Genomic DNA, 18975 nt, shown 5'->3' on the forward strand with positions numbered 1-18975 from the left:
TAAAATGTCTAAAAACAACTAGACCTATGTTATATATTTTGTTGAGTTGTGTACTTACATTATCCTAAATGTTTCCAACAATGTTCAAACCCAGAGAAATCTGTAATTTAATCAAAAGTAACGGACCGTTTCATTTGGTCGCATGTCAATGGCATCATACCTCCTCTACCAAAGAGTAAACATGCACAAGATGCATACGGCGGCGCTGTGTTTGTCCGCTACAATGGCGTCTACCAAAGAGTAACTTACACACATACAAGATAATACATCAGTGTTGTGTTTGTTCCACAGAAACTGTTATAAATGGACTTTTATTCAGTTTTAAGCCACATTTTCATGATAAATTTAGGTCGCTTTTAACTATATCTTTTAGCCGGAAGAAGGATTTTAGTCATTGGACGTCTGGATCTTAAGTTATCAGATAAATAAACCGAACAAGTGTTAGCAGCAGCTCGGCTAACAGTGCCTCCAGGAAGGCACTGTTAGATTTGTTAGAAAATTGTTGAAAATTGATTTTTTTTTAAAAAAAATTTCGGTGAAACAGCTTTAATTAGTATTTTTAACGATTTTAATCTGCGTGTACGTTTGTTTTTGGAGAGAAGGAGACCTCTGCGGATAATTCGGCTCCCGGGAGAAACCGGCCGAACGTCTGGATCTAAAGTTATGAGAGAAATAAACCAAACAAGTGTTAGCAGCAGCTTGGCTAACAGCCCGTACCGGACGTCCGGTTGTCGCCATACATTGTCGGAGAAACACTGATTTTTTTTTAGGTAAAACGGCTTTAATTAGTACTTTAACGATTTTAATCTGCGTGTACGTTTATTTTTGGAGAGGAGGAGACCTCTGCGAATAATTCGGCTCCCGGGAGAAACCGGTCGAACGTCTGGATCTTAAGTTATGAGAGAAATAAACCAAACAAGTGTTAGCAGCAGCTCGGCTAACAGCCCGTACCGGACGTCCGGTGGTCGCCGTACATCGTCGGAGAAACACTGATTTTTTAGGTGAAACAGCTTTATTCAGTGTTTTTACCTGTAATCTCCGGGTCCGTTTGTTCTGGAGAGAAGGAGACCTTTGAGGGTATTTCGGCTCCCGGCAAAAACATCCCGAATGATTAACACTGGAGTAATCCTATCCCGGTGAAGCTGGTAATTTAACACATGGATGTATAAAGAGAACGTGATACAGCGTCAGAGACGGGGCTCCATTCATTTCTATGAAAGTTGCTCAGTGGCGCATGAAGCAATAAAAAATCAACTTCCCGGCATGAAAGTGCCCGGATCTTCCGCATTGTGCGGCCCATATAGCATGCGCACTAGTGACTTTCGCTCGTTCTCTTCCATGATTTAACAACGAAGACAACAACTCCCATGATCCCTTGCTACTTCACACCGTCATCACACTCCGTCTTTTGTTATTGCTTTGATTGAGAGACCCCCAGTGGCTGAAATTACATATTGTGCGTTTAAATCAATAAACAATAAGTGAACATAAAATCATTTTCTGTTTTGATTAAACCATAAATGCAGATCTAGATATAACTAAACAATGTTAAACAAAAACAAATGCAGGATAGTATGTGAAAGCAATGCTACACACATATGTTATACTGGCTGAAAACAAACAAATTGGAAGTATGGAAAGAAATACATCAAAGTGTAATGGTGAAAAATGGTGTGGTCTCACCCACTTCGTCACACCATTAATAATTAAAAGAGCATAAAGAATTTTAGATCATATCCTCATATTTAAACCTTGTTATGTTAATAGCACAATAGTTTTCACATAGCCACAAAAATGCACAACAGAAATGAAATTAGCTATTAGCAAAGTTATGTCAAACATAACAAAATGATGTGTCCTTTTTTAACCCAAAACTACTAAATAAATTTATTACTGCTGTCACTGAGCTGGCACAGGTGCCAGCTATAAGGCTGCTGAAGGACTTAAACTCCACAATTTTTGTCACCCAACCCCAGATTCCAAATATTAAAAATAGATTTGAATTAGATCTAATGATGTTGTAACCTGATATGTTAAAAATAAAAATCTGGGATTAAAAAAAGTGAAATGTAAAAATGTAAAATGTGGTTTGGGGTCTCCCTAATCCAGTTGCTGAGAGGATGTGTTGAAAAAAGGAACAGTATTAAAGGAAGGGTTCACTATTTTTCATGTTCGCCTTAAAAAAATATTCAAGTGTCCAAATGAACAATGAAATAGGTTTTTCTTGCTGTAATCATTCCTCCTGTTAATACTGCCAATTAAAAGATCCCCTCCAAAGATGTACTTACAAGTTTATCTAACGTTAATATGATGCGTCAACAGTCCGAGTTACTTAAATCAGATGGACATCTTCCAAAGTTAGTTACTTTTTAGAATAAAATTTTCTCTTTATTTCCTTGGACAGTGTTTTCCTGTTTCCACTAAAAACAAAGCAACTTTGAAAGATATCCAGTTTATTTGACAAATTCAGATGGCTGATGCTTCGTATTAGTGTCAGATTAACGTTTAAATACATTTTTGCATTGAAGGAGGACTGTGGATTTTGGCTCCCATCACTGAGGCCAACACTGAACATGCATAAGGAATGGATCTTTTAATGGCCAGTATGAACAGGAAGAATGATTACAGCAAGAAAAAACAGTTTCAGTGTTCATATGGGTACCTCAATATTGTTTTAAGACAGACTTGAAAAATTATGAACCTGTCCTTTAAGTTACTATTTGGTGTTTTGCCCTTACAGGTGCTGTACATCTGTTGTACTACAACAGAATCTACAGTGTTTGAACACACTTTCATACCACACACAAACCTGTACACATGGTCTAAGCATCACAAACATACATTAACGCACACAAGACAGTCCACCCTTTACATAAACGCACTTTCATTCCAGTTACCTCACTGTGCCTATTCATCACTTGCTGGGTCGATGCACTTCAGCTTCTTTGCTTTGCCCTCCTCCCTTCCACCCTCCTCTGCGTACTCCAGCTGTGAAGGGGGGTGGCAGAGGCAGGCAGAGCCCGCCTCCTCCCCGCCTATTGGGCTGTATGAGGACTACAGGCTGGCGGGGGGCGGAGGGGAGGGGTGGGGGGTTGCAGCGCTGCGTCTGACAGCTTTGCAGCGGCTGAGCGCAGCTTGACTGACCGGCTGCTCAGCGGGAACTCTCCCTCTTAGTGCCAATATCAGAAATACTAATATCACGGCAGGGTGAAGCTTTTAAAGCCTCCGGAGGATTAGCTATACCTCAGCCCGGACCTGAGAGCGCACAGGCGGACTGACTCCACACATCGCATCGCTGTAGTTTCATTTAGACACATTTCTCGAGTGCGTCTTCTCCTCCATCCACCTGCCTGCGCGCGTCGGGAAGAAGAAGAAGAAGCCCATGGAGGGATGTCGCGATGCTGTGCACAAGGAGAACTAAAACTTTGGTGTCGACATGCGTGATCCTGAGCGGCATGACCAACATCGTGTGTCTCCTGTACGTCGGCTGGATCACCAACTATGTGGCCAACAGCGGTCCCAAAGTTGCGGAGAGCGGCGGCGAGGCGGAGAGAAAGTTTGAGGAGGACAGTAAGGGGGAAACCTTGAGGATTATCGAGAGGCTGGACAGGCTGGAGAGCGTCGTCAACGAGCACATCAAAGGTCAGCACATTGTGGTGTTATTACGGTGAAAGTTTGAGTCCATCACGCACTCGAAGCAGCATCAGATTCTGGTCCTCACCAGCCTAAATACATCTTAGCCTTCTAATACTTACTTTACATGACCAACTTAACTCCCTGTAGCAATATTGAGCTATATATATTACAGTATTTTTCTAGTCATGAAATGATTAGTTAATTAATCAGTGCTTCTATTCAATTAGTCGAGCAACATACAATTAATTGACAGTTTTTAAAGTAATTTATCAGGCAGAAAATTCCAACATCCTCTGGTTCCAAAAATGAGCTTTTGCTTTTTCTGTTTTATATCATTATAAATTGAATATCTTTGGCTTTGAGGCTGTTATTCGGACAAAACAAGCAATTTAAAGTTGTCACCTGTGATGAGCACTTTTTAAAAAGGTAATCGAATGATCAGTTATATAATCGGCTCACCTGATGCCAAAAGTAAAACGTTTATTTATTATGAGTGATGATAGTAGAGTGAAGTCTCCTTTTTTGAAAACAAAAAAATATTCCTTTGAATAGCAGACAGCTGTTGTAACATCCCAAAGAAATATTGAAGTCCTCATAAAGGAATATCATAAATGAGTTCCTTACACTGGGATATACTGTAAGACGGCTGCAACTGATAACTTTTTGTCTGAACTCAAAGGTATTTAGTTTGATACAACAGGAGACTGAGAAAATCAGAGAATATTCACATTTTGAAGCTTGAACCAGAGAATTTCTGGCAGTTTTGCCTAATAAAAGATTTAAACAATTATCAAAATAGTGGATTCATTTTCTGTCAATCAAATCATCAATTTATCAACAAAGCTTTTCAGCTCTATACTGCATAAAGCCGAAGTATTCACCGGACAAAAGAGAAACACTTGATGATTCTGTAAGATCAGGAAGGTGTGAGACGGTCACTGCAGGGCCACACAGACACATAACGTGTTCATCATAGAGGAGCATTGCTGGTCCAGCTTTATTGTTTTATAGTAGTACTGTTGTTTGTCACCATATTCACAGACACACAATATTAACCACGATAATCAACTCATCAGAACATTAAATGAGGATTTTGATGCGAGTGGTGTCTCAATTAAGTTCATTGACCTTTAAGTGTTCTATTTGAATATGCTACTTGTATTTGCATCATGACCTATTTACAGCCCTTTCTGGCCAGCTCTTTAAGTCCAACCTAAATTCAGAAATCAGATTAGGTCAATTGTCTAAGAGTTAATCAGGTCAGAGTTGGACCCGGCAAACTTTTTCACGTCACTCAGAATCTGCGAACATCATCTTCACGGCACCACACAAGCACTCAAGATAGTCTGTTTACGGTTTTGTTCATTGATAAAATGTTGCAACAACACACACAGGACTAATAGTACTCCCCCTGAGTCCTCTGTGTTTTAATTACCCTCCTCAGAGCTGTACATCAATGAGTCAACACACATTAAGAAGTGGGACAAACTCTTCCTTTATCCTCAGCTAAATGGGACAGTGCATGATTCACTAACTGAACGTAGGAGAACATGCACTCAAGCGCAGCACTGAGATGATTAACACTGGATCACTTTATGGTGAGAGCTCTTCTCTAATGCCCAATAGACAGTAGAGAACGCCATTCCTCTGTAAGATAAGGACCATAATTTATCAAACATCTCTGAGAAAGGCTGTTGATCCGGGATTAATTTTCTGTTTCAGATGAGCTTGTTGAGAACATGCATGCGGATGGGCGTCTCTAATCAGAGAGGCTAAATTAATACTGTTCAGAGGGAAAACATCATTTCAGATGCATAGATACATAACTGCTGACATACAGCCATAGACGTCACACTTACAGTGCACATGCTTTGCACGTTTTCTTTTAGATAAGAAAAAGATAAGGCTTTGCATCATAATTTGAGCACAACAAACTTTTAAACATACTTTTATTTGCTATCAATATGATGGTGCTGATTCTTGACAGAATTCGACAGTGCTTAAACAGTCATTTTAAGTATTTTGAATATATGCAAATGACATACATTTCATTAATCAAACAGACAGCAGCAGAGCCTTGAGTGATATTTCCCTTTCATGTACTTATTAAACCCCCAGTCCTAATTAATTAAATTTTTTGTATGTGCCCGGATGGAGAATAATCTGTATTTTTACCATTGTAAATGAAAATAGACACTTTTTGGACGTCCTCACAGTTGGTGAACCAAGCTGTTACTGCTGCACTTCGACTACCTGCATTCTTTCTGCCCTTGTATCAGTTGCTCAGGTAATGAGGGGACGTAAAATCTACAATAAATCCAAATGTGAACAAAGCCAGCTGTTGGGTCACAGTGGCAGCCTACAACAGGGGGCACTCTGTTTCCACTCTGAATGGGAATTTTATAGTGGTATTGTCCCAGTGGTTCAGCATCAGTGTCTTACAAGTGGTACATATGGATAGAGAACATTATCTTGTCCAGTATGGTAAACAGTCAAATGCAAACTTACAAACTTGTACACATACCTGTATGTGCTGCATGATGTTATGATTGAACCACACTACTATCAGTGTTTTCTAACACAGTACTTTGGATCCTTTTAACTATGCAAAGTGCAGCTCCCCATTTTGCAGAGATGTTGGTATGATACAAAGGATGCTCATCATTCACATGGAGAACAGCAGACTGATGGTGTACTGAACTGTTGAGAAGTGCTAATGGAATCTGCATAGGCTCCGGGGTTATAGCGGGTGAGTAAATTTAGCCTCCGGAGTGCTTGGCGCACTCCTCTCCTCCACTCTGCTTGGTCCTCGGAGCCGATGCCAGATTACATTATCAGCCAGGGGCTGATGTGTTTATGTGTTTATGCTTTGTCACTGATACAAAAAGACCAGACTGTGAAGCCGACATGCAGCTATGAATGAGAATAATTCAACGTTACAGGTAGGGAGCACAGAAAATATAAACTGTACTTAGATAGATAGATAGATAGATAAAAACCTTTTTAGTGATACTACTTTCATTGGCTGTAAACCGGAGGCTGACGGACTGGGTTTGTGATGTTTGAATAAGGGTTATATGAGCATATTACTAATAACTCTCAAGGGCTAAATGTTCCTGTACTTTCAAAAGTCCATGGTGATGTCACCTGTTAATGCAGTAGCTCATGTCGTTTGTCACTTCATGAGAAGCCAAAACTTCAAATCTGAGGTCATGAAGTGGAGACCCAAAATGTTGTGTATTAGATAAATAAATATGACATCATGAAACAACTATTCATTTGAATAGTTTAAAAAAGAGTTTTATTCAAGTTTGTTTCATTACATAAATGTTGATTTCAAAATTCCCTTTTTCACAAGTTTTTATTTAATAATGGCTAACCCTTTTCCCTTTGCCACTTTTAATATAATAGTGTCATTTTTCATGACAGTGGAGTTATCACCGCCCATTCAGTTTTCAGCTTGTCATGTCCTCAGCCTTTCTCAGAAAGTTCAACAATTTACGGATAACTAGCTAGCTCCTGTTGGCTACAACAACCAAAGAGGAAGATTGTGTGTTTTTTCTTCCTACAGAGTTTTATGTGTCTTTTTCTGAGGAACACCTTTAGAATCAAAACTCATCCAGAGGTAACTCTGAATTAGCCAACTTATGTTAATACTGGTTTTGGTGCTGAGTGATAATCCAATCTCACAAATCTGCCTAGTTAGCTGGCAAAATTTAGTGGTTGAGCCTGCTAGAATAAGCTGTGATTGGCTGAAATATAAGGCTGCGGTGAAAACACCACTGTTGTGAAATAAAACATTGGGAAAAATTCCATTATTAAATAAAAACATACTTTTTTAAAATACCTTGCCCACCCTACCCTATGAAAACAAGAAAAATGAAATAACATTTCATAATGATTTGACTTTTAATCATTTCTTAAATAATTTTACAGTTTATTAGTTGAGTTATATATTTGTCTCTATGCATTATATAGCACAATTCATACAGTAGAGGTCATGAAAAGTGCTTCACATAAAAACAAATAATAATGCACTAACAAAATATAGGAATAAGTCAAGAATCAAGAAAAATTAAATTGAAATGAAAAAAATATGTATTTAATTTATGTGCTTTACGAAGGCAGCAAAATAAAACAGACATGTCATAAAATCATCAGGTTTTAAAACGAAAACAAAAAAACAATCTTTGTGTATGAAAACCAATTCAGTGTAGGAAAAAACAAGAATAAAAAAAACAGTGTAGGGTGGATGTTCCATTCGGTTAGCTAAGCAGAAATGAGACGTCCTGGCTCTGCTGAAGGTATCAGGTGGCCCCTCTGGCTGGTGCCATGTTACATTGCTGGCTATGGCGAGGCCGAGACTCAGTGAGGAAGAGATTCAGGTCATGAAACAGTACATATTTTAACACGTTTGTTTACAGTCATTCATTCCCACATTGTATGACTGTATAATTGTAAGACACACATAATTAAGAGCAGAAGAATACTTATTTCTACAAGACAAAATGGATTCTTGGCTACAATGTCTCATCTGCATCTTCAGAGGATCTGCCTCCTCACATGTGATGTTGTGTTTTGATCCATGTTCTGCATTATTTGTTTCTATCCTGCCAAATACAAGTCTTATTTTTAGTAGTCTCTTTATGAGTCGAACGCAATGAGAGTTGCAAGTTGATCCATGTTGACAGTCTGCTGAAGAGGAGGAGTGTGCAGGGTGGACTTCTGAGACCGTGTGTGGGTGTGTGGGTGTGTGCAAGCGCTCATGGTGTAAGTTGCGTGTCTGGCGTGTCATCAAAGATGTATGGCAGTGGTGTGAGATCTGATGTTGATGTCACTGCCTGCCTATAGAGCCTGTGTATCGTTGCATGAAAAATACTGTCACTGTAAACATTCTGACATCAGTCGGTTCAGGCTGCCTTGACACTGTAACACACAGGTGCACAGGGACGTTGGAACAGAGAAATCAATCCTGTTGCCTTTTTTGGCTCTGTGCTCTTAGTTTCGCTGCCAGTTGCACCCTAAGATGCCTGAGGATGATACAAAATAATGCAATTTAGTGGAAGAGTAAGGAAAGAAAGAAAACACTGATGCAGGTGGACATTCAAAACTGCGGGATTATCCCAGATATAAAGGGGTTTCATATTAAATCAGGGGTGACTTCTGCTCCTGTGAATGTTAAAGACCTCCCGTCCCTCACTTCTCATCTGCACTCTCACACCACTGAAATTGAAAGGAAATCTGCCAGGGAGGGTGTTTCAATTTGGTGACGAATCCGCTTCTATATTCTTGTATGCGTCTGTCAGATGGAGGAGGTGTGACACTCACAATTCCAGAAGTGTCACTTTCTTTGGATTAAAGCTTGATGGCTTTGTTTCACCTCCTCCGTACGGTTGCCTTGCTCTGATCCTTGACAGCATTGTGTAGATTATTAAGTTCTGTTTCAGGGGAGCTCATCCCCATCTCTTTCTGGTGGAGATATTTAAGGCAAGATCCAAAATTAACTTCTAGCCTCACCTGTCTACAACTGGTGACCTAGAAAATTGTCCTGGAAAGTGTCTTTTTTGCTGGAAAAAAAAAATTGAATCTGAATTAGACAAAATATTGTTGCTTGTTGCTGAGGAATAGGGCTGTAGTCAAGTTATACTATAGTATAATGTTAACTATTTACTGTAGTCTGCACTGAGCATTTACTGCCAGACTGACAACTTACTGCTAACCTTTTCTTCTGCTCCGCTCGCATTCACCGCCACTTTTCTGCCACTCACTCTTTCCCAACCGCTACACACACATATTACGCAATGCCGTATTCCTTAACTGGGCTGCGCCGACACAGAGGTTGACTCATGTATCGCTGCATAGAGGCTCCCAAACACTATTGATTTCTGAATGAATGGATATTTGGTGTTATTTTTGGCATTAAAAAAATTTTTTTGGCCTGGCCTCGTTGTTATAATTATAGGAGAAACACTGATTGAATAAATGTTCAGTACGTTCAGTAAACGATGAGTACAGTTAGACCTAGCAGTCTCCATTAGGTTGGGCAAATTCAAAGTTGTGAAAACAATGGGGGTTTTAAATATACCCCCGTTTTCAGGTAATTTGTTTGTCTGTCTCTCCCGCCACAGGAAATAATGGATTAATCCTAGAAGGCTACTGATGTAGCACTTTTCTTCTTATGAAAGTAATACGGTGATTATTCGACCAATGAGAATTTGGTCAGACAAGAGCATATCGACCAACTAATCAACCAGAAAACTACAGCCCCCATCTCTGAGTTTTCTTTTTTTTCAAGCCAGTCAGTCAGAGAAATTTGAGTAAATGCACTTTTTCACTTTTCTTCCAAAAAATAATTCATTGTTCAACTGTAGATGTAGCACAGGTTTACGACACCAGCATGCACCAGGTAGCTGCGAGGCGCCATGGTTTACTGTCTGCTTATTTACAAACAGCACCATTTGATCTGATATTCCGCCATACTGTAGTGTTCCAGGCAAGATTGTCATATAATTTTAAGGTGGTGTTGTACAGGTCTGTAAAGTCTGAAACAGAAAATTCACTTTTCTTGTGGGTAGCATTCAGTTTGCGTCTTGGACAACTGCAATCTGATTACTTGTCTCCACTCTGCCTTTTTGAAAACAGTGGCTCATGCCTGCACAAAGCGATCCTGACACTAATAATGTCTAGAGAATCTGGAACCTGTACCCATGGCCTCAGCCCTTTCTTAACCATTTGCAACATAAACTACTTGATTGGTAGAGCTTTAGAGGGCAGTGTACCTCCTGGGATTATGTGCTCCATTGGAGGCTTAGTCCAAGGCAAAAAAAAATAGTCCTTCTCTAGAGCCATTGTTATGCTTTGATTTTATTGACCCAGTGTGTCTTTGGTGGCCAGTAGGGACAAAGTTTAACAGGTGAAAGGTAACCACTTAGTGTGATCAATGACCTTTACTGAGTTGTCCATCTAAGACACATTGTAGTGATTGTAGTGCAGAGGAGGTTCATCCATAGAGGTTCCCTCTAACTTGAACATAAGAAAGTAGAGATAAGTAGCCAAACTAGTTTAAAATAACATGATGCTGTGGGTTGGTTTTCCTCTTACCCTCCCCATTTTTTTGAGTCACCAGCTGCCACTGTTGTAGTAACATTTGCTGCTTGGTTGTAACGTCAGAGCTCAAGTGTCAGTATTCCTTTTTCAGTTGCAATCAGGTGTTATCATTTATTGCAAACACAGTCAAATATAACACCTTGCACAATATGATACAGCAATAAACAGGCAGGTATGAACATTTTAGATCAGATTTTACATCAGTGTGAGTAATATAATAGGTGATGTTCAGCAAAAGTCCTCAGAGATGCATGTCATACTGAGTCAGAGCATTGCTGGAGTGTCAAAGAGATTCTCTACATGAATAAGATACAGGATGGATCAAGCTACACGTCACATCAGTATCATCACCATCACTGCCCTGGAAGCCCACACGGATGACGACAGTTTTAGTTCTCATAAATAACCCCTATGATGCTGTACTGCACATCCAGCCTGTCTCAAAGCAAGAAATGCAAGGAAAGACTCAAGGCCAAGATGGAATTAAAGAGGAGTTTGTGGCTCTGCTGCACTGACACAAGATTAGAGATCAACTCTGTTGACTTTGTGCAGGTTGATTCTCCAGGGATATGGTTCAAAACTGTGAGCAGCTCTTTGAACTGAAACTTGTTTGGCTGAGACAATGTCTGGAATTGGGGATGAGGTCAGAGCAGCTGAATGTTCTTTTAAAAATTCATAGTCATACTGCCACAGAAGGCCACTCACAAGGATGAAAGGAAGGGTGACCAGATCCCAGCAAACCAAAGGTGGGACAAAAAGTATGTTTGTGTGGTACACGTTATGAATGCTGAGAGGTAGTCTAAAATTTTGATAATATGTCTATCTAAATTAAAAAATAAACATTTTTATTCTTCCCATTAGCTTGTAACATATTCTCTTTGCCCTCTGGTTGATTCAGTAGCACACAATAGACCGTGCAGGTTACAGGTTAGGCGTTTAGCATGTGAAGGATTTAACAAATATATTTTATTTGAATGCAACTTTCCTAACTCCCAGGCTAAGTAAATACAGAAAGCATAAAAGGAAGCTAAAGTTTCATAGTTCTCATGGTCTTATGCAATAGTCTGCTTGCACTCATGTATTCCCTTTTTCTATTCCAATAACCGTTAAAAGTATTGTGCTTCTCTTCAACATTGAATCTGACTAAACTATATAATAAAAGAGAACAGACAGGTTGCTGACATGGGATTCAAGTCATGGCTTCCGTTCTTTCAAGTATACTACTGGTGCTTTAAAAAGAGTACATGGCATATAAAATTGAGGGCGAACCCAGGATAGTATATCCAAAAAAGAAAAGTAATACATTTAGATCAAAGAACTTTCCTATGCCTCGTACACTTTGTCCATCCTTAAATTAAACAGATTTTCACTCAGTGGTTTTCCTGCTCTTACACTTTAAGTGACCCTGCCTATATTATCTCTAACAACAGATATAACCAAATGGCATGATTGTGCATTCCAAATATTATTATTCAGACTTTTCTACTTTGTCCATCACTGCAACAACTGCAGGCAGGTCCTCACAAGTTATGCACTTCCAGCCCCATCGAAAGCACCTGGCTGAAACACAAGAATACCCCTGTATTAAAATCTAGCACCACACTGGAGGCCCACAATATTTTATTCTATATTCTAAACAAAGTTCATCTTACCTTAGATGTTCTCCTTGACTTTATACTTTTTGTTTGAGTGTGCAGCTTACAATGAGGCTTTCCCCTTGAGTGCATAGGTGTAGAATTCCTTACAACTGTATCCAAGTTTCACACTTGTGCGTGCACCGGTTCCGTTGGCCAGTCCACGCTGCCTTCATGAGGGAAAACGCTATATCTACAGAAGCATTAGTAAAGGGGATGCTGAAGAGAAAGGATGCAACAGCAGTCATATTTGGTGTCCTTGTGCCTCAAAGCAAGGTTGACCACTTCTCCACAACAGGAGTTCTTCTCTCCACAATATCCTGCTGGTGTGGCAAAGTCACACAGTATTCTTCATACAGTTCATCCATGTCCAGTTTCCCCCTTATCTGGAGGACCTCCACCGCATCACCAAGATGGGACAATATGAACTTGCTCCTCGGTGCCAAGCTTTCAACACTCTTCTGGTAGTTGTTGTCTGAGAAGTCATACTACTTTTCAAGGTAGTTGAGTGCAGCCTTGTAGAAATTGGAAAGATCATGTTTGATTGCTGCTGTCTTTTGGTCTGGAAATCATTGGATGATAGCACTGGTCTCCATTCCAAAAAAGGAATCCATCTGTCATTGCTTCATCTTGAGAGTGAACATAATCTTATATAGCTCACAGACAGTCCTGTCCTCTTCCTCCAATAGCAGCACAACATCAATGAAGATCTTCGGCAAATTCTTGAGGAAGGACAGGTACACCTGTAGCTCAAGGGCTTACCCATCACTGTCCTGATCCTTTTTAAACAGTTGTCACAGTGACTTTGGGCACTGATCCTCTCCCAGTGACAAGAAATAGCTCTTGATAGCTATCCAGCCTCTTGACAGCGGGCCATTTTTGTCGATTTGGAATTGAACCATTGGTGTTTTTAATTTTCTCAAACAATTCTCCACAGAGGCAGGTGCAAGCACATCTGTAACTATGAGCGCTTTTGTATGACCACATGACATTTTTTTGAAATCTCTGAAAAAATGACTGGTGCTAGCTTACTACCACAGTCTGTAGACCTGTATGATTGGGAGTGCTGCACAGTGTGGTAAACGCCAGTTATTTCAGCTGCTATTACCTTATCTGTCTGGCAATCATCTTTGGGTTACAGTAGGAATTCATCCATAGATTGGCATTTCTTGTGAGACTCACACGTACTGTGTCACTTCATGTCGCATTCCCCCACATGTGGCAAATTTCTTTGCTTCACACTGTTATAAGTAGTTTCCCAGTCTTCGTTGTAGCTGTATTTCTTTTTCTTTGTGGTAGTTTGTGGTAACTTGCAATTTTCCCTGTTGGGCGTAGCGTAGGCAGCAAAGATGGTGACAGGTTTACCTGCACTTGATGTGTGCAGTTTGATTGACATCAAATACAGCTGTGTGATGACAGCCTTCCCTGCTTTCTTCAGAGCCATTGGATAAAAGCCCCATTTTAGAAAAATGTCTGTCATGCAGTGGTTTGACTTTTGAAAACTAGAGCCAATAAAAGTGCAGGACATTGTCTCAATATGTGGGATGTGGGACGCGGGATAAAATTGCTGTGCAGTCTCGCATAAAGTGAGACACCAGGTCTCCCTAATGAGAGGCGACACAATGAGCAGCATGTTTGTGCAGGAAAACCTGACCTTGACCACCTTGAATCTCAGTTCTTGTATCATGACACATTCATAGATTCATAATGATATGACAGCATCAATTATCTGGATATTTAATTTAAATCTGAGAGACTGTGAAATTTTTGAATAAAATTACATTTAATATTAAGACAAACTCATTATGTTTCATTTGGACCTAAATCAGAAAGCCTTCTTTTTTGTTTTCCTCAGAGCTTTTAAAAAATGTCAAGAAATTCCCAACTGCTTGTTTCTTTTTTATCTTTAAATGTATGTATTTATGCACAAGCACAAACAATATTACCATAGTTTTAGGTTTGCATAGATGAGTGCATGATGGTTTCTTGAAGTTATTTTCCAAGATCAAATCTTGGAAAGGAAATGATGAGTTATCAGGGGGAGCCACACTATCAGCCTCTTGGCATTTTGTCTCTGCAGCCAAACTACCTCTACACAAATACTATATTTGTAAAAAAATACATTATATTTATTCAAAAAGGCTTTGTGGATGCAAAACAAAGCACGTATACCACCATTCGTCAGTTGATTTTACGTGATTTGTCTTTTATAAGTTATCACAAACTTATCCAAACTGTCATTTGCTACTCTACACTTTCAGTTCAGATAGTGTCAAAGTCCACTTCAGGCAGCAGCCTGAAGCCAGATTTGCTGAGATTAAATTCTCATTAATTAATTTGCCCACTCCAGCTAGTGTGCACCTGCAAGTTAACCATCATCATGTCGTGTCAGAAACTTCCAAAATCCACATTCATCCTTCTTGCTTGGTTGGTCACACCTGCTCAGTGTGTTAGAACAAAAGTTTCTTGCTCACTAGACTGATGAAGTCTGTCTCAAATTATGGTGTTCATTTATATTCACAAAGTCAATTCTGCATTAAAAACTGTCATGGATAATTGGTGAACTAATCAAATCAATGAAATTATAGAGCAGCTTAACACTGTTGTAGCTTGAACATGACCACTTCACATATTCACAAAAAACAACCTCCTACCACCACCACCTTCACCACATTCACCCCAACACCACTGTCACTCCTGCCCCCCTCACAGCACAGACCCTTTGTCCTACCACCCCCTCACTTCACCTGACCCAAATACTGTCAATCACATAGTCACTTATAGTTCTGGATGACCTTGATTTCCACTATCTGTAGCGGTCAAGAAGAATCAAATGGAACGTTCCACATCATTCTGTGTTAGTATTTGTTTATAAATGTCTACAGTATATTATAATATTAATATATATAATTATTATTATACATACAGTATAATTACAGCAGCAACAAATTACCTTATGAAGTGGATATGGCTAATGTGCAAGCATTTGCCTATTTACACATCCAGCAGACATGGAGCAACATTAGCATTCGTTTGGAGTCCTGTCTCTGTCCACCTGGCGAATGTAAGTCCAATATTCACTCTTCTTTTTTGCTCTGTTTTGATCTCCACCAACCCCTAAGAGAAATATTTTGTTTGCTATATGCTCCACTATGTTCACTAGCTAGTTGCTAACTTTGTTGGTCTTCTGTTTGGTGCTAGACAGGTAACGTACAGTGTTTATTGGAATTTTTTCACTGCAGTTGCCTGCTGTGACTTGAAATGAGGTTGTTGAGAGTGGTGAGACTGAGCCAAACAGCAAATTGTGGACTGTAAAACCAAAACAACAAGGTGAAAGATGCTAAAACAACCGGTACAAGTAAGGGAAATGGCAAAGTCAGGTGATAATTCTCTGTGGGTTTGTCACTATGAGCGACATCTTTTACATTACACATAGACATCTGGTCCTTCATTCATATAAAATTATTGATTAGTGCAGCTTTAATTAACTCAAAAAAGATTTAGTGTCAAGTTCTCTTTAAAGTACAAAAACAGTGAGGTTTGTTTGAAATTGAAGTTTCCTTTATTGCTTTTAGTTGTGTAAGGGAATCTGTCTTGGTATGTGTTTAAACCATGAGAAATACACATAGGACTTGTCGTGATTGAATAACATGTTGAACCTCATTAGCAGAGTACACATCCTTCCAGTCAGTTCCACTTTTAGCTTCTCTTTTTAGTCGCCCATGTTAAACACATAACGAGTCCATAAGTGCAGGTGCTTTGGTTGGAAATGCAAAGCAGGCGACTGCACTCTTTAATGGTCCTGTGAGAGCCACGAACAGGCTAGTTCATTAAAGAAGGGAACTGTTCCTATGGCGGTCAATATCCATCCCTGTCACTTTACACACATGAACACACACCCACGCACACTCACAGGAGATTTCATAATGGATTTAACCCTCACTGCAGAGACTCTGTGCAGTGGTTTGTGGCTTTGACTTGACATATATGTGCACCCTGGAATGTGAACAACATTGCACATGCACACACACACAGGAGACATGACAAACACACACACACCCACTCACACACACGCACACACACACACACACACACACACACACACACACACACACACACACACACACACACACACACACACACCTCTTCCACATACCAAAAGCAGTAAAGTGCAAGCTGCTAATTCAGCCACTCATGCATACACTTGTCTCATCCCATAAGCAGGAAGTGTGTAAGGAGGTATGTGTGTGCCTAGTACAAAGACTCAAAAAGGCACACAGCCTTTGTGAGCCTGTCTGCTTTTAAATCAGTGTGTGTTCGTGCACATACACACACAAGTTCTCATACAGTCTTTGCCCGGCTGCATACATGTCATCATTTCTAGGAGAGGACTTTCTCATGAAGGAGCCTGTTCACATTTCACGCACAATGTGTCCAACATGGAATTCAACACTTCGTGAAGTTGCCACTGTCACTCACTGTCTTCTAAATCCCATGGTGCATTTCCCTGAGGCTGCATTATGACACCGCAGGGAGGCTTTCCTCAGTGCTGCCCCACAGCTAAATTCCTTCAGCGAGGCTTTGGGAAGACTATCTCAGGCTGTAAGCCTCATAAAGTTGTCATTTGGGGGCTGCCTGACACATTTGGTGTCAGGTCTCTGCTTAAAGTAGCGTTTTTCAAGCACTGGATGGGCTAAAGGAAAATAAATATGAATGCACAAATTGTAGTGAAGAAAGAAGCATCAAGTGTCAATGACATACTGTAGAGTTAACGTGCAGGAGATGTGGTACTAAATTTAATTATTCCTTGTTTTTGTATTTAATCATAAGGGGCAAAGGTGCACAATTTGCTCTTCACTGTTTCTATAACCAAAAGATTGTCTGTGTTTTGTGAGGACCTTGTTTGAGATAAGCTGCAATATTCAAGTCAAGTCAAATCAAACTTTATTTCTATAGCACATCTCGTATACAGGGAAACACAATGTGCTTCACATAAAATGACAATACAATCACAACACAATCATAAAAGTGCAAGTGCAGAAGATAAATATGCATCAACAGGTTTTAGTGCAGTTATACAAGAATCAGTGCAGAAAATACAAATGTCAAAATATATAAAACACACACACAAACATACAAAGAACATACCCATAGACTGTTATGAAAAGTAATGTTCTTAACCTGCTTTTAAAAGTATTCAGTGTTGGGGCCTCTCTCAGGTCCTCAACAGGGCATTCCATCTACTTGGGGCATAAATACAAAAGGCAGCCTCCCCTGCTTTAGAGTTAGTACAAGGGATGGTTAAAAGACCACTGCCTGTGCACCTGAGAGTTCTTGCTGGTTTGTAACTAATTAGCATGTCTTTTATATTCTGAGGTGCAAGGCCATTTAAAGTTTTGTGTTGAATATTTTAAAATCAATTCTAGTTTTGATGGGGAGCCAATGCAGAGATTTAAGAACAGGTGTAATCTGTTCAGACTTTTTAGTTCCAGTGAGAACGCGTGCAGCCACACTTTGTAATTAATTGTAGTCACTGCACAGCTGATTTTGGGAGGCCAGCGAATAGACTAGTAGTCTAGTCTTCTTGTTATAAATGCATGGATTAGTTTCTTAGAGTCTGATTTTGATAGAAAGCCTCTTAGTTTTGAAATGTTTTTTTGGCAGTGTCATCTGGCAGCAGGGAACATAACTTTCAGGTGCATGACGTATTTTTCAATGAATATCTGCAAAAGCCAAAAATGTGAGCCTAAAGATGAGGATGAGGATTTTTGGCGTCATGGAAACACCACGCTCAGCACAGCAGGGAGTGGGGAGTACTGATAATAACTTTTACTTGGGAGAGGCTTTCAGGTGAGCAGTGTGGCAGCAGGCTTAAATTTCATTTTGGGAAATGTCCTTATTAGCTTTCTTGCCAAGAGTTATATGAGATACCTGTTTCACATACACTTGGTAAATATTAAGTTACCACCAGCAGCTGGCTAGTTTAGCTTAGCATAAAGACTGGAAACAGTGGGAAACTGCTAGCTGGGCTCTGTCCAAATGTAACAAAATCCCCCAACCAGCACCTTTTCAGTGCACTTATTAACACATTATATCTTGTATGTTTAATCTGTATAGAAACTGAAGTGTAAAGGCAATAAGTTATGGTTTTACAGAGGGCTATGGTTGGACTATTTCCTGGCCCGGAGCAGTGACTTCCTGGAGTGTTATCATACCGTCAGATTACCATATAACACCACGTAAAACCACATCTTATCACTTAGACACTTTGGTTTTTGTACGGATTGAAAAAAACAAAATATAATATGTCAATTAGTGAGCTTTTCTGTCACTGCCATAATGAAAAGGATGTACCGGATAAACGCCGCACTGAGAACAGTATGCCATGTGAGTGTAGCTGCAAACTCGAGCTGACTTTTAATTAGCTCACAAGCTTTGCTTCAGATATGTTTATAGTCAGTGTATCTGACTAAAATGGCTTGTGTGTATCCATCTCTGAAAACTGCATTGGTTATATCCATATTTGGAAAAGAGATGTATTTTCTCAGTCTGTGTTGAAACAGTTTGGGTTAGTTTAGAGGTTTCATATTGGTGGCTG

The 18975-nt window shown here is 39.7% G+C and overlaps 1 protein-coding gene across 2 annotated transcripts in view; it reads left to right on the top strand.

The window, feature by feature from the left end:
* The first annotated feature begins 2916 nt into the window (after positions 1-2916).
* Positions 2917-18975, top strand: part of LOC121897716 (polypeptide N-acetylgalactosaminyltransferase 18-like) — a 183215-nt gene continuing 167156 nt past the window's right edge. Inside the window, exon 1 of one of the 2 annotated variants that reach the window (XM_042412409.1) lies at positions 2917-3642. In XM_042412409.1, coding sequence (XP_042268343.1) covers positions 3399-3642 — 244 coding nt within the window. In that variant the 5' untranslated portion in view covers positions 2917-3398. The remainder of the gene's footprint in view (positions 3643-18975) is intronic. The other variant, XM_042412410.1, reaches the window with a different exon arrangement.

This window comes from Thunnus maccoyii, chromosome 5 (assembly GCF_910596095.1).
Source record: "Thunnus maccoyii chromosome 5, fThuMac1.1, whole genome shotgun sequence".
Taxonomy (NCBI): domain Eukaryota; kingdom Metazoa; phylum Chordata; class Actinopteri; order Scombriformes; family Scombridae; genus Thunnus; species Thunnus maccoyii.